This window comes from Phoenix dactylifera, chromosome 1 (assembly GCF_009389715.1).
Source record: "Phoenix dactylifera cultivar Barhee BC4 chromosome 1, palm_55x_up_171113_PBpolish2nd_filt_p, whole genome shotgun sequence".
Classification (NCBI taxonomy): Eukaryota; Viridiplantae; Streptophyta; class Magnoliopsida; order Arecales; family Arecaceae; genus Phoenix; species Phoenix dactylifera.
Window position 1 is genome coordinate 31,597,064 of NC_052392.1, and position 23,712 is coordinate 31,620,775.

The 23,712-nt window shown below is 49.8% G+C and overlaps 2 protein-coding genes across 5 annotated transcripts; both read left to right on the forward strand.

Moving 5' to 3' along the window:
- The first annotated feature begins 820 nt into the window (after positions 1 to 820).
- Positions 821 to 16,591, forward strand: LOC120112466. The gene is made up of 3 exons (XM_039131966.1): positions 821 to 1,676; positions 15,766 to 15,951; positions 16,056 to 16,591. The coding sequence occupies exons 1-3, from the start codon at positions 1,185 to 1,187 to the stop codon at positions 16,344 to 16,346; spliced, it is 969 nt and encodes a 322-aa protein (XP_038987894.1). The 5' UTR covers positions 821 to 1,184; the 3' UTR covers positions 16,347 to 16,591.
- A 2,202-nt stretch (positions 16,592 to 18,793) lies between these two features.
- Positions 18,794 to 23,562, forward strand: LOC103704384. Of its 4 annotated transcripts, none has more exons than XM_008787645.4 (3): positions 18,794 to 18,996; positions 22,191 to 22,670; positions 23,214 to 23,562. In XM_008787645.4, exons 2-3 carry the CDS (start codon positions 22,215 to 22,217, stop codon positions 23,364 to 23,366), a joined length of 609 nt encoding a protein of 202 aa, XP_008785867.1. In that variant the 5' UTR covers positions 18,794 to 18,996; positions 22,191 to 22,214; the 3' UTR covers positions 23,367 to 23,562. The 4 variants fall into 4 exon arrangements, with proteins under 4 accessions (XP_008785867.1, XP_008785868.1, XP_008785870.1 ...); XM_008787646.4 differs by having other exon boundaries at positions 18,858 to 19,009; XM_008787648.4 differs by having other exon boundaries at positions 18,858 to 19,009; positions 22,194 to 22,670.
- The last annotated feature ends 150 nt before the right edge of the window (positions 23,563 to 23,712 follow it).

Sequence of the window (23,712 nt, forward strand, 5' to 3'; positions counted from 1 at the left end):
CAGCTCAATTATTTTTCAGTGCAAAAATCAACTTGATTGTTAATTAGATCAGGTTAAACTTGAATCTGACATTTGTTGTCTCATTCAAGCCATGAAACAATTTGTTGGATTAAAGATCAAAATCTGAGTTTGCCATTATGACGAAGCTGTTAGTAGATGATATGCAAGAGAAAATCATTTCAAATGATTCAGACATGTAAAATGCATGACATCAATAACCATAAAGAGGCATGATTTAGAAAATTTACATCAATTCTATCGAGCATTGTATGCGCATAAAAGATTCGAATCATTCCATTATGATGGCAATGAACATTGTATAAGTTAGACAATGCTACTAAAACACAAGCATGTTTTCCGAATTCTAAGCATTAGAAGGAATTTAAAAAATCACTCCAAGACAATTGCCAACATATTTCTACCGTAAAGCCTATGTCTAATTTGTTCATTTTTTGTAAATATGAAGATTTAGTGAAAATTTTATGGAAGATGCTCATGGAAGTTTGGACTATCGATTGGCTCATGCTTAATTCTGTTAATTTGAGAGAAACTTTTAATCAAAAAACTAATTTTCTTGTACCTTATGTGATCTTCTGCATTAAGGAGAAGCCTTAGTAGGTTCTAATCCTCTTTCTATTTCTGAAAAGATAAAAGAGAAAGCAGAATAGTGGAAAACTACTTGTTGGACCTTGACAAAAGAAGAACCACTCCATTATCAGAAGCTTGGAATAACGGGGATAAAACCAATAGATATAAAAGAGGATTAGGAGAGCCAGCTTGCAAATGAACTGTCAAACGAATCACTTGACGTGAAAGTCTCTGTCTCTAACGTGAGACAACATAAAGAAAAGACTTGCCAAAGAGCCTTCCACTCCCAAATTAAAGAAAGATGCTCTTCAGTTCTTTAGATTACAAAACAATGTTATAACTAGTAACCACCCATGTCCACCCATGTCCTCCACCTTCCAAGCTTGTCTTAATCCAGCACCAAGAACAGGAACAACTCAGGGAAGAATAAGCAAAAAAGACTTATTCCACTCTAATCATTAGGAGGTTTCAAAAGACTTGATTGGCCAAGTTGATTCAATAGAACAGAGGCAGAGTTGAAGAAGATAACAAGACGGTGGTGGTGGTGGTGGAGGTGGTGGTGGTGGTGGTGGTCAAGATCAGAGGGATTAACCAATATGCACGCCAAGACCGACTCAGAGGTGACAAGTTTGGCACCGTCATCCCCGACTAGATCCCCGAGAAGGCCTGCGTACTACGTCCAGAGCCCGTCGAGGGACTCCCACGATGGCGAGAAGACGACGACGTCGCTCCACTCGACGCCGGTCCTCAGCCCAATGGCCTCGCCACGGCACTCCCACTCCTCGGTGGGGCACCACTCCCGCGACTCGTCCTCGAGCCGCTTCTCCGGCGCACTGAAGCCTGGTGGTTCTGGGAAGATTGTGAGCAATGATGGAGGTAAGGGTGGCCGCCGGAAGAGCGAGAAGACATGGAAGGAGTTCACGGTCATAGAGGAGGAAGGCCTCCTTGAGGATGAGGAGGAGGGGAAGAGGTTTCGACGGCAGCTTTACTTCCTTGGGTTTCTCCTCTCTTTCATTGTGATTTTCTCTTTCTTCGCGTTGATCCTTTGGGCGGCCAGCAGATCGCAGGGGCCTAAAATCACCATGAAGGTAATATCCCCGTTTATCCTATTCTGCCTTTGGTTCGGGAATTAGAGAAGGGATATTCATGTTCAATAGTTATTCCTTACTCTCTTCCGGCTATTATTCTTTTTATCTATCTATTTATTCATTTCCTAGCAGGATTAACCGTAGAGGGTTTTTTCCTTTTGCCAATACAGAACAAAGAAAAATAAATACAAATAAAGTTATTCTAGTTGTTGCTGGAAATTGGACCCGGGGGCAATCTTCGGTCGAGGAGAGGGAACGACTGTTAGTCCTCACGGCGGGGCGGCGGTCTGTCGGCGGGCGGCGTCCTCCGTCCGGGCGATCCGTTGGCTGGCGGCGTCCTCCGTCCGGGTGCCTGCACACGAACCGGTGGCCGGGTTCTCCGGCGCCTGCCCTCCGACGCTCAAGTCAGGGAGGGGGCAAATAGTGGGGAGAAGGAGATAAACAGTGATTTTTGGGTGTATGAATGTTCCAATCCCCTCTTGGGAGGCCAAGGCTCCCTTTTATATGCGGGGGTCGGTTTACCTGTGATGTAACAGGGCGAGGCCGTAGTACGGCTTGGCATGTTGTTCAGGTCGGCGCTCGGTCAGGCGAATCATTGCACTGATGTCGGCGGTATGGCCGAGATCAGAGACTTATCATAGTCGACTAGACCCTGCTGGGTCGATTTGCCGTGGAGAGCTGGGGATCCGTAGATGTCAGGAGCCATGCGCATTTATTGTGGAGTAAGTCGGAGATCCGCATTTATTATGGAGTAAGCCGGAGATCCGCATTATTGGTGGAGTAAGCCGGAGATCCGCATTTATTATGGAGTAAGCCGGAGATCCGCATTATTGGTGGAGTAAGCCGGAGATCCGCATTTATTATGGAGTAAGCCGGAGATCCGCATTTATTGTTGAGTGTACCGGAAGATTACAGCGGCCATGCGCAATAAATGCCGGAGGGGTGTTAGAGTACGATCCTCGGACATCGGGGTTTCTCTTAGGTCGGAGGTTTCGGGGTCGGTCGTCTTGTGGCCGAGCGTTCCGAGGTCGGACGCTGACTTCGGCTGTCCGGGGTTGGAGGTTGTACGGCTTCTTAGGGGCATTTATGTCATTTGGGGGGAAACTTTATTCCCCCCAACACTACCCCCCGACTTCCGAGTTCGAGCGGCTTGTGGGGCTCGGACGTGGGAAGTAAAGTCTGTCACTAAGGTTGGGGGGAAGGTCTCGCCCGCCCCCTTGTGCTTTTCGGAGCTTTCATGGTGAGATATGCGCCCTTTGGCGTCTCGAGGCTGCTTTATTCGGTGAGCTAATGATGGAGCTCGTATCATCATGCTTCTTGAATCGCCAGGATCATTTTACGGCGGATTAATGATGGGGGACCTCGAGCTCGTCGAGGCGGTGTCTCGATTCCGTAATCGACGTTTCTGGCTCATTAATGAGTGTGCCGTTACGGGGTTTGAAACGGACACGCGGCGCGACCCGAGGTCGGACGCTTTCGATTTCATGTTACTGGATCATAATTCCGAAGAAGTGGAGGCCTCATCGGGGCTCCACGTGTCCCAAATCTTATTAAACGAGGGGAGCGGGGGTTACGTCCGCTCGTTCCTCAAGACGATTTGATTCTGTGGACCCATGATGAGGCCCCGAGATCCGATGGGACAACGCTTCGATTTCGTATCCGATTTATTAAACCGGAGTGAATACGGTGCCTCGGCTTCCGAGGTCGACACGTGGCGCAACCCGGTCGGGGGGATGGGAACCGACCCCGTCGATCTGGGCCGTCAGGGGGGTCTATATAAACCCCACGAGTCTGCCCTAAAGGTCTTGTTTGGCTGCCTCTTATTTTCGTCGTCTTTCCCCCTGCTTCCTCCCTCAGCTGAATCTTGCTGGTGGTGCCCGGAGCGATTTCCGGCAATGTCCAGTAGGTTTTCTTCCCGTTTTCACTAGGGTTTCCTCTTTTCTCCTCCTCGTCAACTTCCATTTTCTACTCTTAACTTTTGCTCCACTCTTCCGTGAGAATGGGTTCCGGTCCCGAAGAGGTTGGGTCGAGTCTGTCGGAAGAGGAGCTGGAGTTAATCCGCTCCCGTTTCTTCTTCCAGCCCGGGTTTCGCCTTGAAACCGCAGGGCCGGAAGACAGGGTGACGCAGCCGCCCCCAGGTCGGATCGCGGTTTACCGCGAGACACTTTGGGCGGGCCTGCGTTTTCCCGCCCATGAGTTCGTGAGTAACTTGCTGGGCGAGTACCAACTCGTCCCGGCGCAGTTGGCTCCGAACTCATGGAGGACCATAATCGGGTTTTTATTCCTGTGCCTCGGGCACGGAATCCCGATTTCGGTAGGCCTTTTTCGTCGGTGTTTTCTGTTAAAGAAAAACCCGGCGGACGTAGGGTGGTTATATTTCGCCTTTCGGGGCGGTATGTCACTCTTCCGGGGCGCCCCTTCCTCGATTCACGAGTGGAAGAGGAAGTTTTTCTTTCTGGCGTCTGCGGCGCCTTGGGGGTTCGAGCCAAGGTGGGGACACCCTCGGCTGAAGGCCCTCAACAAACTCTCCGAGCCCACGGGGAGGGAGCTGAGGACCCTGGACTCTTTGCGAGCCCTCGGGAGGGGCAACGACCTGACCGAGCTCCTGCGGGAGGACGCCCTGGCGAGCGTGGGTCTGAGCTCGGCGCGCCCCGAGGGTAAGGGCGGTTGCATTATTCTATTTATTTATTTCTTGTTCTCCGTCTTTACGGTCACTGGTCTGACTCTTAACAAAATTCTTGATTTCAGATATTCCACGCATGCCGACCAGCAACACATCACTTTTCTCTCGCCTGAGGAGGCGAGAGGCCGAGGCCGGGGGTGCTGTGCCCCAGCCTCGGAAGAGGGCGAGGACGGACGGCGCTTCTTCGTCGGCCGGGACGAGTGGCCCCGAGGCGGGGGCCCCTGCAGCCGACCCGAGGCGGGAGCGGGTTGTTGGTGATGCGGGCCCGTCGGCCCCTCCTTGCCCTACCCCCCTTTCCCAGCGGGGGGAGCCGTCCGTGGTCCGGCCGCAGCAGCCAGGACCCGGGCTTACCCGAGGCACCGAGGCGAGCGGCTCCGGGACCTCGGGTTCGATCGTGCCGAGCTCTTCTCGGGCTTTCCGAGAAGAGTCGGCCGAGCCGGACTCTTCTATTCCCGAGGGGCGCTCGGCCTTTCAAGATGCCGAGGTCGCACGCTCCATGTTGCGGCGTGCGGTGCTTCCAGCGGACCGGGCCGTGTTCCGGGGTATTTCGCTGTAGGAGGTCGTCGGCAGTGCTTACTGCAACACTGCCCGGGTAAGCTTTCTTCTTAATTTCCCCGAGTTTTTAGCGTACATATGTGCTTTTCAACTCACAATACCCTCGTTTCTTTCTTTTCAGCATATTCTCGAGCTCGACACCATGGCGTTCATCGCCCATGGGTATCGGGAAGAAGTTCAACAGCTCGGCCAGCAACTGGAGCCGGCCAAGAAAAGAGTCGCCGAGCTGGAGGCGGCGTTGGCCGCGGCCGAGGCTCGGTGGACAGCCACCGAGGCTGAGCGCCTTGCCATGATGGGGGCGCTCGAGGAGGAGAAGGCGGCTCATGCCCTGACCAGGGCAACCATGCGCGGCACGGAGGCGCGCTTAGGGGAGGTCCAGGCCAGGGTCGCGGCCCTCGAGTATGAGGAGGGGGTCTTGCGCCTCCGACTCGGGCAACTTGAGGCCCGGGAGAGGAGGGCCCTCGAACGAGCCGAGCATGCTGTGGAACTCTTCAAAGAGTCGCAAGAGTTCCGCGATATGTTGGAGGAGGAGACGGTCGACGGTTTCCTTCGAGGCTTCGAGAACTTCCGGGAGCAGGTGCGCCGATACTGCCCTTAGTACGACTTCTCGACGGTCCGTCCGAGGGAGGACCGGGGCTGGGGGTCCGACGTGCAAGCCCTTCCTGCCATCCTTACGTCCGAGGCGGAAATATACGAGCAGGACCCCGCCGAGCCTTCGACGGGGGTAGCCGAGGCGGACGGTGTCATGGAGGCGGCTCCGGCGGCCGAGATCGATGCTGTCCCGGAGGCGGCGCCCGAAGCTCCTGCTCCCGGCCCCGAGCCTGTTCCGGAGGAAGATCATGAGGTCATCAATGTGCCGGATGACCCCCCGGATGTGGCTTCCGCCGCTTAGGACTTAAGCATATTTTTCTTTTCTTTTTCATCGTATCCGGGGTCGGCCCTTGAGTGGCCGACTTCCAATTTTGTAATTGGCCTTCCGGCCCTTTGTTAATGAAGAAATGTTTTTGTCATTCTGTGTTCATCTTTCCCTCTGTTGTCGTGGATGAGGCTAGAACCTTAGCTAACCGCCTCGACGACCTCTAACTTCGTATTTTAATCTTTGGGCTGCTTAACGAAGCTGCCCTTTTCCCTGGCTATATCTTAGCCTTCTCGGATTCCAGTCGTCTCGACCAAAGGGAGCTCCGAGCTTAGGTTTCTAGAAAATTTCTCTAAGTCCTATAACTCGGATCTTAGAGTCGTGGGAGTTGCCACGTTTGGCCTTTAGGAAAATCTTAAGGTACCGAGGTCGGGCCTTAGCCCTTCAAGTGGGACCGGAATAGGTCTATTCGTGCCGCTATTCGGGGAGTTTAGTCGGATTTCCGAACTCAACTCCGAACCTCTCATAGGGAGCGCGGGCTAATAAACAAGTTATTGCCGAAGGTTTTCATAGTTATCGTTCTCGGACCCTGCCGAGATTTCGGTGAACAAGGCTGGGATTCCCAAAGATCGCCTTGGTACCTGTGCTTGGCTGGTACATTCGTGGCCGGGACCACTTTCTCAGCTGGACGTCGGAGTTTACTTAGAAGAGCCGAGTTGGGCCCTACTTTATGAAGCCTTAGTACGGATTGCGGAGACTTGACGAACAGAGCAGGCATAATGAGGTTGGGAGGTCGGTCTTAAGCCGACCCAGCGAAGAAGCCCGGCTTTGGGGCAAAATAAGACTCCAACATTGGACGAGATCCCGCTCGGCAATATGTAGATAAAATTTGACAAGGAGGGCGTCTAGTTGGGTGTACCTCTTGCATTCTCGGGGTCATGCTTCGCATGGTGGAGTAGGTCGCTTCCCTTCCTCGTCGACCTCCGGAGTCATTTTTGACTGGTAAAAGGGGCTCGGGCTTCCCATGGACCCGGCGACTCCTGCCGGAGTTGAGAGGATCTGGGGAGGCTCTGTTGATTTGTAGCCCTTTTTGAGATCGAGGGGGCTTAAGACCCTATGGTCGGACCTCGGAGCGCCTCAGCCTTGGTCGAGGGATCTCACATCAGGTCGGCGGGTTCGTGGACGCCTTGCTGACCTGTGATACCTCCCGAGGTCGAGGGAGTCTGGTTCTCTACGGTCGACCCTCGGGGCATCCCGACCTTAGTCGAGGGATCATTCGTCAGGTCGGCTGGTCTGGGCACGCTCTACCGACCGGCGACGCTTCCTGAGGTCGAGGGAGTCTGGTTCTCTACGGTCGACCCTCGGGGCATCCCGACCTTAGTCGAGGGGTCGCTCGCTTCGGGGATCGGGGATCGTCGACCGCTCCCGGGGGTCCACTTTGTGGCGCCCCGGGTGGAGCCACCCTTTCCACCCCTCACGGCGCCTTTCCGAGGTCGAGGGAGTCTGGTTCTCTACGGTCGACCCTCGGGGCATCCCGACTTTAGTCGAGGGAGCGTTCGTCAGGTCGGCTGGTCTGGGCACGCTCTACCGACCGGCGACGCTTTCCGAGGTCGAGGGAGTCTGGTTCTCTACGGTCGACCCTCGGGGCATCCCGACCTTAGTCGAGGGATCGCTCGCTTCGGGGATCGGGGATCGTCGACCGCTCCCGGGGGTCCACTTTGTGGCGCCCCGGGTGGAGCCACCCTTTCCACCCCTCACGGCGCCTTTCCGAGGTCGAGGGAGTCTGGTTCTCTACGGTCGACCCTCGGGGCATCCCGACCTTAGTCGAGGGATCGTTCGTCAGGTCGGCTGGTCTGGGCACGCTCTACCGACCGGCGACGCTTCCCGAGGTCGAGGGAGTCTGGTTCTCTACGGTCGACCCTCGGGGCATCCCGACCTTAGTCGAGGGATCGCTCGCTTCGGGGATCGGAGATCGTCGACCGCTCCCGGGGGTCCACTTTGTGGCGCCCCGGGTGGAGCCACCCTTTCCACCCCTCACGGCGCCTTCCCGAGGTCGAGGGAGTCTGGTTCTCTACGGTCGACCCTCGGGGCATCCCGACCTTAGTCGAGGGATCGTTCGTCAGGTCGGCTGGTCTGAGCACGCTCTACCGACCGGCGACGCTTCCCGAGGTCGAGGGAGTCTGGTTCTCTACGGTCGACCCTCGGGGCATCCCGACCTTAGTCGAGGGATCGCTCGCTTCGGAGATCGGGGATCGTCGACCGCTCCCGGGGGTCCACTTTGTGGCGCCCCGGGTGGAGCCACCCTTTCCACCCCTCACGGCGCCTTCCCGAGGTCGAGGGAGTCTGGTTCTCTACGGTCGACCCTCGGGGCATCCCGACCTTAGTCGAGGAGGCGCTATGGGGGGCCGCGAAGGTACTACCCCGTTGTTGGTGTCGAGCGCCACGGGGGACTGCGAAGGTACTACCCCGTCTTCCCGAAATGTCGAGGGGTCTGGGCACGCACTGTCGACACTCGGGACATCTCGACCTTAGTCGAGGAATCTTGCACCAGTCGACGTTTCACCGTCCTGCGATTCTTCCCGAGGTCGAGGGAGTTTGGGACTCTACGGTCGAGCCTCGAGGCATCCCGATTTTGGCCGGGGGATCTGAGGATCACAGACGACCCAATATTAGAAGAGGATTACAGTCATCAAAATGAGAGAAATATTTGCAGAAAAAGGAGCTGAGTCCATTATCCTGATTATCTTGAACCCCTTGGGGTTTCACTGGTAGTACATTCGTAAATTCTCGGAGTTCCAGCTTCGTGGGATCAGAGTCCCTTCCAGGGACTTCAATTTGTACGCCCCTGGCCGTTGTACCCGGGCGATTTGATACGGTCCTTCCCAGTTTGGGGCGAGCTTTCCTTGCTCGGTTGGTTGAGAAGCCTCGGCTTTCCTGAGGACGAGGTCCCCTACTTTGAAGAGCTTGGGCTTAACTCTGGAGTTGTAGTATTGGGCCGTTCGCTGTTGATATCTCGCCATGCGCACCCGGGCGACCTCTCTTGTCTCTTCGACGAGGTCCAAATTGCTCCTGAGCTGGGAGGAATTGGTATCGGGGTCGTAATGCTCCACCCTCAGAGAAGGCAAGCCGATCTCCAATGGGATGACGGCCTCAGTGCCGTATGCTAGGTTGAAGGGGGTCTCTCCCGTGGGCAGTCGGAACGTGGTCCGGTACGCCCAAAGGACATTGTACAAGTCCTCGACCCACTGTCCTTTGGACCGATCAAGCCTAGCTTTGAGTCCCTGCAAAATAGTTCGGTTAGTTACCTCAGTTTCTCCATTTGTCTGGGGATGGGCAACCGAGGTGAAGCGATGATCAATGCCGAGCTCAGAGCAAAACTCCCTGAAATGAACATTGTCAAATTGTCGACCATTGTCAGATATGAGGATACGGGGTAGTCCGAATCGGCAGATTATAGACTTCCACACGAAGTCCCGCATCTTTTGCTCGGTGATCCGGGCAACAGGTTCGGCCTCGACCCATTTGGTGAAGTAGTCGATGGAGACGACCAGGAACTTTCTCTGTCCGGTGGCCAGGGGAAAGGGCCCCAGGATGTCGATCCCCCATTGGGCAAACGGCCAGGGGGCGATGATGGAGGTCAGCAAAGCTGAAGGTCGGCGCTGGATATTGGCGTTTCGTTGGCACCGATCGCACTTACGGACGAAATCCGTTGCGTCCTTTTGGAGTGTGGGCCAGTAGTATCCCTGCCGCAGGATCTTATGGGCCAAGGCTCGACCCCCCAGGTGATTTCCGCAGATCCCTTCATGGACCTCTCGGAGGGCGTAGTCCGCCTCGGAGGGGCGGAGGCATCTGAGAAGGGGAGAAGTAAATGATTGTCGATAGAGTTTATTCTCGTACAAGACATACCGGGGAGCCTGGCGCTTGATTCGGTGAGCCTCCGTCTCGTCATGAGGTAGAGTTCCGTCCTGAAGATAGCAGACGAGCCCGTCGATCCAGCTTGGCTCGGAGTCGATGCACATAGTGGGCTCGGGTTCCTCCGTGCTGGGGACCCGAAGATACTCGAGCGCTGTTCCCTTGGGAAGCTCGCTAATGCGGGAGGTGGCCAGTTTGGATAGCTGGTCTGCCCTGAGGTTTTCCGCTCTGGGAATATACTGAATATTGAAAGAATTCAGGGCAGATGTGAGTTCCCGCACCTTTTGGAGATACTTTTGCATGGATGGCTCTTTAGCTTCAAAATCTCCTTGGACCTGGTTCACCACCAGCTGGGAGTCGCTAAAGGCCGTCAGGTCTCCCACTTTTAGTTCTTTCGCCAGCTTGAGCCCGGCGATGAGAGCCTCATACTCGGCCTCATTGTTCGAGGCCGGGAACTCGAGGCGCAGAGCTTGCTCGGCCACCACTCCATCTGGACTGGTGAGGATAAGTCCGGCCCCGCTGCCCCCCGGGGTCGAAGACCCATCCGAGTGCAGGACCCATGGCTGCTTCGGGGTCTCCTCCACGGACTCAGATGGCGGCTCGGGGTCGTCCGGAAGGGTGCACTCCACGATGAAGTCGGCGAGTATCTGAGCTTTGATAGCCGGCCTGGGCCGATATTCTAGGTCGAATTCTCCGAGCTCGACCGCCCATTTGGCGATCCTCCCCGCACGATCCGACCTCTGCAATATCTGCTTCATAGGCTGGTCGGTTAATATAGCTATCATGTGGGCTTGGAAGTAAGGCCTGAGTCTCCGAGCCGAGATGATGAGAGCGAAGATGGTCTTCTCAAGTTTAGAGTATCGGGTCTCAGCATCCCTGAGAACCCGACTGGTGTAATAGACCGGCTTTTGGAGCTTGTCTTCTTCCCGGACGAGGACCGAGCTTACTGCAGCTGGGGAGACGGCCAGATATAAGTAAAGAATTTCGCCCTTCTGGGGCTTGGTGAGCAGCGGGGGAGAGGCCAGAAGGCTCCGAAGCTCTTCAAAGGCTTGCTGGCATTCTTCTGTCCACCGGAAGTCTTTCGGCCGTTTGAGGCTCTTGAAGAAGGGGAGGCAACGCTCGGCTGATCGAGAAACAAACCTTCCCAGGGCGGCTACCCGCCCCGCGAGCCGCTGCACCTCCTTAACTGTCTTTGGAGGCGACATCTCTTGCAGTGCCCGGATTTTCTCCGGGTTGGCTTCAATTCCGCGTTGGGTCACTATGAAACCCAGGAACTTGCCCGAGGTGACTCCGAACGCGCACTTCGCCGGATTGAGTTTCATTTGGTATTTTCTGAGCTTGGCGAATGTCTCGCTGAGATCGGCTATGTGGTGTTCCGCCGCTTGGCTCTTTACCAGCATGTCGTCCACATAGACTTCCATGTTCCGGCCGATCTGGTCTTTAAAGATTTGGCTGACCAGTCTCTGATAGGTGGCCCCAGCGTTTTTCAGGCCAAAGGGCATCACCTTGTAGCAGTAGGTGCCCTTGTCGGTGATGAAGGCCGTCTTCTCCTCGTCTTCTGGCGCCATTCGGATTTGGTTGTATCCTGAAAAGGCGTCCATAAAAGTTAGCAGTTGGTGTCCTGAAGTGGAGTCGACGAGCTGGTCGATGCTCGGGAGAGGGAAGCTGTCTTTTGGGCAGGCCTTGTTCAGGTCGGTGTAGTCCACGCACATACGCCATTTTCCGTTGGCCTTCTTTACGAGGACTACATTGGCGAGCCAATCCGGGTAGGAGACCTCCCGGATGAAGCCGGCTCCGAGGAGTTTGTCCACCTCCTCGGCCGCAGCTCGTTGTCGCTCAGGGGCGGAGCCTCTTTTCTTCTGCTTTACAGGCCTGCTGGTTGGCCTCACCTGGAGTCGGTGGACCATGACCTCGGGGTCAATTCCTGGCACGTCCGCGGGCGACCAGGCGAAGACGTCAGCGTTGTCCCACAGGAAGCTGACGAGGCGATTCCTCTCATGGGCGCCGAGGCCGGAGCCAACCTGCACGGTTAGCTCGGGAAAATTTTCTTGTAGTGGGATTTGAATAAGGAGCTCACCGGGCTCTACTTGCTTCTTCCAGAGGGTGTCCCTCGCATCGAGGGTTTCTATGGGCAGTGAAGGGCCCATCGGGCGGTCTGGTGCCTCGGCTGGTTGCTTTACTGTGTGGGCCGCCATGTAGCATTGCTTGGCGACCAGTTGGTCTCCGCGGACCTCGCCCACTCCTTGGCCGGTGGGGAACCGCATGAGCAAATGGCGAGTTGAAACCACGGCTCGAAGGGCGTTTAACCCTGGGCGCCCAAGGATGGCGTTGTAGACCGAGGGCAGACGGACCACCAGGAAGTCCGTCCTCACAGTGCTCTCCCGGGGGGCGAGGCCAACTGTGACAAGGAAGCTAGCCTCACCTTCAACCGGGACCGCATCTCCGGTAAACCCGACCAGCGGGGCATTGATTCTCCGAGGTGTCCTTCTGTCAACCCCATTTTTTGGTAGGCATGGTAGTACAAAATGTTGGCTGAGCTTCCATTGTCAACTAGGACACGCTTTACATCAAACCTATTTACAATCATTGAGATGACCACAGCGTCATCGTGAGGGGTCTCGATCCCTTCTAAGTCCTCGTCCGAGAACGAGATGACTTCATCAGTGCGTGGGCGCTTCGGGGGTGCTCCCTGGGCGGCTGTTCCTGCCGAGGTCCGCCCAATCATGTTGATGGTGCCGGCGATAGGCCTGTTGCCGCCAGGATTTTCGGTTGGTGCGACATTCTCCGCCGGCCTTCTTTCCTCATGTCGGTTCCTCACGAACCGGTTGAGTACTCCCCGTCTGATGAGCGCTTCTATCTCATCCCGGAGTTGGAAGCAGTCCTCCGTGTCGTGCCCGCGATCTCGGTGGAAGCGGCAGTACTTCCTGAAATTTCGGGGAAATCCCGTGTCTCGCATAGGAGGCGGGGGTCGGAAGAAGTCCCGACCCTCAATTTCCATCAGGATCTCGGCCCGAGGAGCATTGACGGGTGTATAGTTCTCGTACCTCGCCTGGTACGTCCGGGGCCATAGTGGAGACCTCGGACGAGGAGGTGTCCTCTGCTGAGGTCGCCCCTGCTGACGGGGCGGGCTCCTCAGTCTGGGGAGATTCTTCTCTCGGCGGGGAGACTGGCTCCTTTGTCGACCGCGCTCCTCGCGGCGCTTCTTCCGCTTCTTCGAGGTGGGCTCGATTGCCCCCCGCCTGGAGGCGACTGCCTCCTCGGCCTTGGCGTACTTCCGGGCTCGGGCCAGCATTTCGGTGAAGTCGGCCGGGAAGCTCTTCTCGATGGAGAAGAGGAATCGGTAGGAGCGGACCCCAATCTTCAGAGCCGACATGGCTATCGACTGGTCTAGCTCGCGAACCTCCCATGTGGCGGCGGTAAAGCGGTCCAGGTACTCTTTGAGGGACTCCCCCTCCTTCTGCTTGATGTCCAGGAGGGAGTCTGATGTTCGTCGCTGGCGCCGGCTGGCAGTAAAGTTGGTGGCGAACTGCCTGCCGAGCTGCTCAAAAGAGGACACCGTGTTCGGCTTCAAACCAGAGAACCAAAGCCGAGCGGTCCCTCGGAGGGTTGCTGGGAAGGCCTTGCAGAGTATGGCCTCCGAGGACCCTTGTAGGGCCATGAGGGCCCGATAACTCTCCAAGTGGTCGAGGGGGTCGGTGATTCCGTTGTAGGGCTCCACCTGAGGCATTTTGAACCTCGCGGGAACTGGCTCGTCCTCGATCTGGCGGGAGAAGGGGGACTTGGTAGTGAACTCAAAGTCCCCTTCCTGTCTTGCCTTCTTGCTGTGGAGTGCCGCAATCTGGCGCTCCAGATGCTCGACTTTTCGGTCGAGCTCCTCCACCCGTGGGATTGTCGCTGTGGTTTGCGCCAGCTCACGGTGATCCGGGGCTGACTCCGCCTCAGAAAGTTGGGGTCTCCGGTCGAAACCTTCTCCCGGTAACTCTCTCCGGGGAGAAGCTCGTTCTCCATTGTTGGCTCTGGAGGAGCCATGCAAATTTTGGCTGGGGAGAACCGGGCCGTTGGGGAGACCCTCCGGCGGGGCCTGGGCCTGCGGGGGAAGTGCCGGTAAAGCCTCCACGCGCCGCAGGCCCTGAACGGCGGCGGCCAGGGCCTGGACTTGCTGTGCCAGGGCATTGAACTGTTCCGGCTGGACCTGAGGAGCTGGGTCAGCCGGAGTTGGAGAATTCTGGACGGAGTGTCCAGGACTTTGCGGGGGACGCCGGGAGACGTTAGAGGTTCCCTTACTTCTCAACTTCATGACTGCTACTCGGGCCCTTCCTCTAGCGCCAACTGTTGCTGGAAATTGGACCCGGGGGCAATCTTCGGTCGAGGAGAGGGAACGACTGTTAGTCCTCACGGCGGGGCGGCGGTCTGTCGGCGGGCGGCGTCCTCCGTCCGGGGCGGTCGGAGAGAAGGAACAGCAGGTCCTCGCAGCGGGGCGGCGATCCGTTGGCTGGCGGCGTCCTCCGTCCGGGGCGGTCGGAGAGAAGGAACAGCAGGTCCTCGCAGCGGGGCGGCGATCCGTTGGCTGGCGGCGTCCTCCGTCCGGGGCGGTCGGAGAGAAGGAACAGCAGGTCCTCGCAGCGGGGCGGCGATCCGTTGGCTGGCGGCGTCCTCCGTCCGGGTGCCTGCACACGAACCGGTGGCCGGGTTCTCCGGCGCCGGCCCTCCGACGCTCAAGTCAGGGAGGGGGCAAATAGTGGGGAGAAGGAGATAAACAGTGATTTTTGGGTGTATGAATGTTCCAATCCCCTCTTGGGAGGCCAAGGCTCCCTTTTATATGCGGGGGTCGGTTTACCTGTGATGTAACAGGGTGAGGTCGTAGTACGGCTTGGCATGTTGTTCAGGTCGGCGCTCGGTCAGGCGAATCATTGCACTGATGTCGGCGGTATGGCCGAGATCAGAGACTTATCATAGTCGACTAGATCCTGCTGGGTCGATTTGCCGTGGAGAGCTGGGGATCCGTAGATGTCAGGAGCCATGCGCATTTATTGTGGAGTAAGTCGGAGATCCGCATTTATTATGGAGTAAGCCGGAGATCCGCATTATTGGTGGAGTAAGCCGGAGATCCGCATTTATTATGGAGTAAGCCGGAAATCCGCATTTATTGTTGAGTGTGCCGGAAGATTACAGTGGCCATGCGCAATAAATGCCGGAGGGGTGTTAGAGTACGGTCCTCGGACATCGGGGTTTCTCTTAGGTCGGAGGTTTCGGGGTCGGTCGTCTTGTGGCCGAGCGTTCCGAGGTCGGACGCTGACTTCGGCTGTCCAGGGTCGGAGGTTGTACGGCTTCTTAGGGGCATTTATGTCATTTGGGGGGAAACTTTATTTCCCCCAACACTAGTCATTTGGAATAGTTATTTTCAAAGAAGCAGGTTTGATCAGAATATCTATTCTTTCCTTATTCTTTCTTTTAAATCTTTTGCGGCAGGACTAAGCTTATTCCGGGCTATATTCACGATCCAAAAGCCTTTTTTTTTTTGAGAGGATATGTTTTATTCTTTAATAATTGATTTTTTAAATTTCAGTTAACTAGAAAATGGTTATATTTCAAAGAAAGACAGAATATCAAAAATATATTTGATGAAAATGTTCACTTCCATATATGTTTGGATCCAATCTGCTAAGAAAAATAAAAGAAAATGAGTTATGACACAAAAAATATGGGCTCGTAGCTTTTTACTAAACTTGTGGTGTTCTGATTAGTGACACAGCAGCAGCAATTCAGCATTTGTTAGTCATCAATCTTTCGAGTACGTTCAAATAAATAGTCTAAATTGAAAAAAATTACACTAAAGGTTGATGGATTAAACCCACACACACACACACAAGATTATCAAAAAAATTTCAATTTGGTAGGCTCAATATTGATAGTCCGGCACTTGGTGACATGGTAGACATAAAGTAGCAATCAAACATGAAGGCATTCTACAATACAAGGCACTCAAAAACAAGCTAAAATTGGGTTCTATCTAGGGCCACAATTATAGATTCTGTGCCCATAACTTGGTTGACAGAGTTCATTCTTCTTTCTTCCTTTCACAGAGCATCACATTTGAGAGCTTCATCATTCAAGCTGGAACTGATGCATCGATGGTGCCGACCGACATGGCTACATTGAACTCCACCGTGAAGCTCTCATTCCGAAATACCGGGACCTTCTTTGGTGTTCATGTGACCTCAACACCATTTGATCTCACTTACAACCAACTCACATTGGCCAGTGGGAATGTAAGCATATCTAACTCTATCCTTCAACTGATGAGATCAGAACAATCAGCCCATTCTTCATTCATATCTTGACTGCCTGCAATTCTCTCACATTATCTTTGTAGATGAACAAATTCTATCAGTCAAGGAAGAGCCATAGAACTCTCAGTGTGGTGGTGTTGGGGAGCAAGATTCCACTCTATGGAGGAGGGCCAAGCCTGATGTATTCCCCTGGGAAGACCAACAACAGTGTCCCGGTGCACCTTAGCCTTAATTTCATGGTGAGATCAAGGGCCTATGTGTTGGGGCGCCTGGTGAAGCCCAAATTTTATACAGGGGTCCACTGCTCTGTTGTTATGGACCAGACCAAGCTCAACACTCTGGTCTCCCTCAAGAAATCTTGTCAATACTCTTGAGAACGGATGAAGCCATGTAAGGAGCAAGAGAATAACGAGAACAGTACCAAATATGAAAGATTAATTCCTCGGTTGATCCATAGACATATATGCTTGTTTCTATGCCAAGTGGGAAGAGAGACAGCTAAAGATCGAAGGCAGATTGGAGATTTCAAGTGGTATACATTTATTTGTCTTCCTAAGCTTAATTTGCATCTCATGTACTACAAAAAAAAAAAAATCAATGTTTATCTCATTATTAATTCTTTCTAAAGTTTCTTTGAGGTGCTGATGATTGATTACTACGCCATTGCTCTTTTTATCTCATAAGGCAGTCAAATTGTTTCTATTTCTCCATGAACGTGGCTTTATGCTTTCACTGAGCTCAAATTGATTCTACACTTCACGCCATCCATGAATGTCCAAACAATAAGGTTATATCGATTCGATCGAACAACATAATTAATCAGCTTGGTATATACCGGTACTCATCATTCATCAAGCTATATATTAGTTCACACTGTTTCTCATAAAAAAAAATGAGGTTACAAAGAGGGCACCACCATTGTCGCCGACCAATGGCGTTTCATCTTCCCCGGCAACTTCAGAGGAGGCGGCAATCAAGGCTTATGTAGTGAAGACTGAGGCTCCAACTTTACCGAACGGCGATTATCATGTTCCAATCGATGGAGCTAGGCATGTAGCCGGCACCATACGTGGCCTTCTTTTTCTCATGGGACAGGGCTTGTATCTTTTGTGCGAAGGAAGAATTTATTTTTCTTTGCACAAATACACCATTGGATCGTACAATGGCCGCTTGTAAGGCTGCAAATGGGTCGAGTTGATCCGTGATCAGGTCCGACCCGACCTGCGTAGACCCGATCCAAATTTTAAGATCTGTGGGTTCGGATTGGGTTCTAAAATTGAATCTGAACCATTTTCTGAGTCAGATCTGGGTTTACTAAATCTAGACCCGACCCGACCCATTATGTTTTTGAGTCTATTTTGCGTTTACTGAACCTGGACCGATCCCGAACCGAAATGGAGCGGTCTAAATTGGAATCACAGCGCTAGGGTTTTCTTCTCCCGAATCCCTATCGCCATTCTTCATCCTCCGGGCGCCGCCTCCTCTGGGCGCCGCCTCCTCCAGGCGCCGCCTCCTCCGAGCGCCTCCTCCGACTCCGAGCGCTTCCTCCGGCTCCGAGCGCCTCCTCCTCCGAGCGCCTCCTCCCGACTTCCGACTCCGGTGAGTTCCGACTCCCGACAGAGGTTCGATTCCTTTTATTTTTTTTTCGTGTTTATAGTGATTTATTCTTTCTGAAGCTGTAAAGCATGATCCGAGTCCAAATCTGAAGTGTATTCCAAATGTTTCTGTAACCATGATTACTGTTTGCTTGTTGGCTAATTTATTCTTTGATTTTATTTTTGTGAAGTTCACGGTCATGCAGGTTGATGAATGAAGATGATTGAGATCTTTGCAGGGTTAGATCCAATAACCTAGGTTGTAAAAGAAGATTAATTATCCTTTGGCATGAAAGATCCAACCCGAACCCATTGCGCAATTCATTCAGCGATCATGACAACACTCAATGTGCTTGACAACATGCACCAACCTATCACTGATTTGGAAACCGGTTTAGCAGCGGCAAATCCTAAACTGTTCTCATTTATGACATAGGCTTGCAAGACTACGGTGACTTCCTCTACGGGATAAACTATTCGTGCCTGGAGGTTAGAATCATAATTGCTACAGTGGTGCAAACTGCTTCCTTGAGGTGGGTGTTGGATTAATTGGCCAATTGGATCCTCACATGGGATCTTAAAGTTTGGAGAAGGCTATTTTCTTGAATAAATTAGTTGTAAGATTATTAGGTTGGATATTGCCTGAAAAAATATATTATTTAGAAAAATATTTTTAGAAATTAAATTAGACCGGCCAATTAAATTATATGATCTATTTGATTTATCAACAGGTTAAATTTACGTCCAAATAAACAACCTAATTTATTCTCACTGAAATTACTAAGGGCTCATTTGGTTCGTTGAAAAAATTTTCTCTCACTGAGATATTTTTCTTGAAAAGTTGCTATCTGGGTATATAATATCCAAAAAAGTGATTTCGCATGTTTAGTTGATCATAAAAAAGTGGCACATTTCATAGCGACATATATATGGTTGAGCATCTATTTTTTTTTTAAAAAATGCATAAAATACATGTTATATTTTTAATAAAGAAAAAGACTTTACCTCATTTTATCTAAAAGTTTAATGGTATTTATGAAAAAAAAAATTATCTCAATTCTCAGTAGATAAACATTAAATTTTTTTACATTCTATATAATTTTTTTATTTTACTGGAGACCATGCTCTCTTGCCTTTCCTTCCCCCAAATCAAATGAGTCTTAATTGAATTTTAGAAAGCCATTTAAGCCGCAGGTTGAACCGGAGATGCGTTCGAAGCATCCAGATTCACGAGAACCGGTCCAACCGGACGGTTTGGACAAAGCAATAACTTGAACTCGGGGGGTCCGGCATTTGGGATCTGGGGGTTTTTAAGCGCGAAGGCATTTAGGTATCGAGATCCCGTTCTCCCCTTCCTCCACACTCCGAGGTCTGCACTCGCGACCTCGAGGGCTCGAACTCAAGGTTCGACAGTGTTGGACGCCGCCGGGTATCGTTCTACGGTCTCTCTCCCTCTTCTTTCTCTCTCGTTGGAGAAGTTTCTAAAATTTGAGATCTTTTAGGGTTTTCTTGATCTTCTTGTTTCTTGTTTTGTTTCTGTTTATTATTGGGGATCTAAGAAAGAGGGGAAGGATAAAGCAAAGGCCAGAGTTGTGGTGTGGGGATTTGAAACGGGGTGGTTAAGCTGAACCATCTTCTCATGCTGTGAAATTTTCATTTTTAATCAAAAGTTTGGCTTTTCTTAGAATTTCTAGCAACATTTAGTTAAATTTTGCTAATCTTCATTACGTTTGTTGCTTTTAATTTTTAAAATTTAGTTGGTATACTGAAAATTGTCCCTAGCTATATTTGATAATTGTTCATGTAGTTAAAGATTTTTCTCTCAAATCCGCGTCATGGTAAGCTTTAGAGATTGAACTGCTCATGGGCATATGTTTTCCTAGTTAAACTAGTCTTTGCTGTTATTCTTTTCAAATTTAGAGTTTGAATCAATCTTTTCGTGCAATTTTTTGCATATGTTGTGGTTATGGCTGTTGATTGATTTGTTTGCATGTTTGGGGTTTAATTGCGTTTGGCTGAGTATGATTTATTTGATGCGTGGTACAGATGGGTATTCATTTTTTTTCTCCACTTCTTAAATTTTTTTTTTATGTTAAATCCAGGAGCTGATCTCTCCAAAAAAATTTATTGGCAATGTTGCTGTCATTGGAAGGGCTAACTGAAAGTTTTCTTGTAATTACTAGAGGTTACATGGTAAATGTTTGTTGTGATTGGTTTCTGAGAGCTCATTGAGCAAGATCAAAGAAAAAGCAAAGATGGCTTGGAAAATGTTGATTTACATTTTTTCAGGGCTTATTGGCAAGAATTTTGGAGATGTCATTGGGATGGTGTAGTATAGAAATCTTACTTGTGACATGCCAGGATAGCGTGGCACCACCCATAGAAAAAGTTAATGCAATCTCTCCCAATATCCTTTGAACTCAACCCAAAATTCAATGAATTCATGTTATTCCTGGGCTGGATTTATTGTAGATAGTTGGTGCACATGGTTAGATATGTTTTTCAGAAACAACTTTGCTTCTTTGATATGATTTAAATGCTAGAATTGTCAATAAGGCTCAAGTTTATGTTGGTTGATAATCAAAAGATGTCCACTTAATTCTCAGTTTTCTCTGAGAGTTTTTAACAATTTTTATGCATAATTATGTTGAAGCTTTACCTAGTATTTCCTCTCCACCTTACTGCTGGAGTGATGAAAGCACTCATTAACTGCTGATATTCTTCTTCCAAGAAGGTGCACAATTCCTAAATTGATGTGATGAAACTTGTGGGTTATTTCATGTATAATATATATTTTGATGGTTTAAGGTTAGAGTTCTTCTATTGCATGTCTCTGTGCCTTGAATCTGATTCTTTCTTTATAGGTGTCTTCCTTTTTAGAGGAATTCAGTTAAGTTTCCGATTCCTTTTGATGCATGATGAAATCTGAAAAATTAATGTAAAGTGTTGTTTGAGGTTTTTCTGAGATGATGTAGAATCTATGGACTTATTTAGGTTTAAAATGCATTCTGAAGGAAAGCATATGTGACATATTTACTCGAATTCCCTGTATAGGTTATTGTGGATGATGGAGATTGAAATATGGAAGGTATTTCCGTATTAAGTCTATCCATTACTTATCATCTATGTCTCTGCTGAAGTGGGACGTTTTGGTTAATCAATATAATGCCTAGAAATATTCCATGGACCTGTTATTTTATAAGTGACATGTTGTTGATAATGAATAGCTGGATGGTATAACAAGGTTAAAGCTAGATCTCAGGAATCCAAGGTTTGCAAGGGTTTTCTATAATTTGGTTATGAAGTTCAGGACTTAGGATTTTGACCAACAGAAATAGGGTAAGTAGGTGAAAGAAAACTGCTGTTGAGTTAACAGCATCGAATAAGCTTAGGAGTTTCCATACAAGGATAGTGAAGCTGTTACCTTTAAAACATAATGGAAAGTTCTGTAGGATGGTCCCTCAAAGGCCTATATTTACCTCTCATTCTGTGGAGTATGTACCTGATTGAGGTTTGCATTAGAAATTTGAACATTTTCATGAACTCCTGAACATGATTACTTCATGTTTGAGATGTGCTGACAACTTCAACCTCTCTGCTGAAGCTGAGTTCTTCTATGCCGATGATTTGATGTAGTTAACCTTTCTTCCTCTTTATGCTGGTCAGCACTCTTATTTTCTGTTCTATGTCTAGGTTTTCACCATATTTTTTTTCCCATTGTGTTTTCTAGGGACATCATAAACTGTGGATCATCGGATTCTTATTTCTGCCCATCCTCTATGGTGAAAACACCAAAGGTTTCACCACTGTCTATTTTACTTGAAACTAATGCCTGCCTATGTAAAAAAACAACCTTTTTGGTCATCAGTTTAGGACATTCAAGACACTATATCTGACCCATTTTAATGCAGGCTTATTTGGTAAATGCAAAATCGATATTTTCTTTCTGAATGCAGGAACCTGTTATTCTTATCCTTTTCCTGCACAGTATATTTTAGATAGGCCAAATTTCTTCCTATACGATGCCAGACTTTTCCTGTGTTTCCACTTTCATGTCTCTATCTGATTTGTGATTTCAAAAGGGAGTGATGAACCCTGGTGGGACATAAAGACAGGGGAAATAGTTGGAAGATTGTGTTGTTTCTGATATCTTAGAATGCAATCATTCTTTGGTGTTATATTCCAGTCTCGGCTTTGAATTTTGCTCTTTGAGTAACAAGCAGATAATATCTTTTATTATCCTTCCATAATGTTGATTGTACTGTTCTTAATGAAGCTTCACTTATTAATACCAGCATCAGACTGATTTGGACGAATGTTTTACTAGACAGGTTTCTTTTATAGTGTGATTTTGTCTCTGAGTGGACTAGTGGAATACTATAAATTCACTATTCGATGTCGTTGTCGTCATTGTTAGGCAAATGCTTATCGTTCCCATTGATAATGGACATTCATTTTTCTCTTCTAAAACTGACCAACTATTTTAGACATTGAATGAAGGTGGCCCTCTCTGTGTGATCCATATTGTGCTTGAGCTGCTTCTATTATTTTTAGCATTCATGTCCTTTTATTATTCCTCTATATTTCATTTCATCCTTGCATTCCTATTTTCAATTTGTTCAGCAGGAAGATTAGACAGCAACCTACATGTCTACTAATACAGAGGAGGCCAGGAAGGCTTATGCTGAATTTGAGGAGAAAGTGAGGAGGACGGTGTTCCTCGACAATCTTTCTCATAAGGTTACACCTGCTGTCATCAAAATGGCGCTTGGTCAATTTGGTAATGTGGTCAATGTAGAGTTTATCCCAAACTACACAATACCTTATAATATCCCACAGTGTGCTCTGGTGGAAATGGAGGATGCAAAGCAGGCTAACTCCATAATCACTGAGATGACCGACTTTCCGTTCATGATGTCTGGGATGCCAAGGCCTATCAGGGCCCGGCGCGCCAAGGCAGAGATGTTTGCCGACCGCCCTGCACCACCTGACAGGAAGATAGAAGTTCGTTGGGTGGACCCGTCTGATCCAGATTTTCAGGTGGCGAAGAAGCTTAAGGAAATGGTCGTGAGACACAAGGCAGAAACTTTGGCCTTGGTTAAGGTAATATTTTGTGTTTAAGAGTTAGCATTCATAGTATGATCCATTTCGTTGAAGATTCTTATGCACGGATCTATCTAAGGGAGCATTGACCATGTTGTGTTAGCTTAGGTGATGGGGAGGTTCCTAAGTATCCAATTTAGAATTCACTCGTTATTGATAAAGGTAACCATCTGGTTAGCTAGAAAATTGTGGATTTTGACTTGTTTGAATTCTCTGTCATTCTTGATATTTTTCTATATATCTAGTTAACAATATCACGGAGTCTGTATTGGAATACAGATAAGTAAATAAAAGCAAGGTTGTGGGAGGGTTGAATCACTTGTAGTGTCATAACCAACCTCAGTTATTGGGGAAGGTTGTTTTCTTGTTCTTATACTGGCGATTATTTTCTGTAGTTAGTTGTTTATCGTTGTTAGAAATCTTCAGGTTGCTGTTTGATTCAATGGTAGGGATAAAACTGCTTTCAAATGTATGTGATGGAGAGTGGCCTTTTTGATTTCATTTAATCAATGCCTTTCATCCTTCGTTATTTGCATATTGCAGCTTCAACTGGAAGAAGAGGAGAAGCTTGCAATGCAGCAGGCAGAATTGCTGAAGTCTAACTTCAAGAAGTTTGAGATGATAGAAAATATCATGCAAGATGGAGCTGCCTCCTGCTTGGCTCGCCATTACGGTGTTAAACTCGCTGATGAGTGAGCACTATTGTTGATTTAAGGCATTTCATAGTTTGTATGGATCATTCTGAGTGAATTCTTGAAGCATCTGTACAGTTGATATGGATATGGAACTATTATGTTGGGTAGTTGCGTTATGGCTTATTAGGAATATAGAAGAATACAATGTTACATATTGCATCAATCAATCAAACTGTGTCTTCTCAAGTGTTTTCTTAGATTCAGAACTCTTGATGCTTGCTCCATAGTAGATAGAAAGGGAATGTGGATGATATCATTTAGCATGCTGTCTTCCATTTGCATGCCTTCATAGAGTTCGTTCATGACAGTGAGACTATTCTAGCTGAGTTTTCAATTTTTTTAATAAT

Excerpts from the sequence above, each read along its gene's own strand:
- LOC103704384 (XM_008787645.4), top strand. The coding sequence starts at position 22,215 with ATGTCTACTAATACAGAGGAGGCCAGGAAGGCTTATGCTGAATTTGAG. Across the intron at positions 22,671-23,213 it reads AAACTTTGGCCTTGGTTAAG|CTTCAACTGGAAGAAGAGGA; the intron begins GTAATATTTTGT and ends TGCATATTGCAG.
- LOC120112466 (XM_039131966.1), top strand. The coding sequence starts at position 1,185 with ATGCACGCCAAGACCGACTCAGAGGTGACAAGTTTGGCACCGTCATCC. Across the intron at positions 1,677-15,765 it reads GGCCTAAAATCACCATGAAG|AGCATCACATTTGAGAGCTT; the intron begins GTAATATCCCCG and ends TTCCTTTCACAG. Across the intron at positions 15,952-16,055 it reads TCACATTGGCCAGTGGGAAT|ATGAACAAATTCTATCAGTC; the intron begins GTAAGCATATCT and ends TTATCTTTGTAG.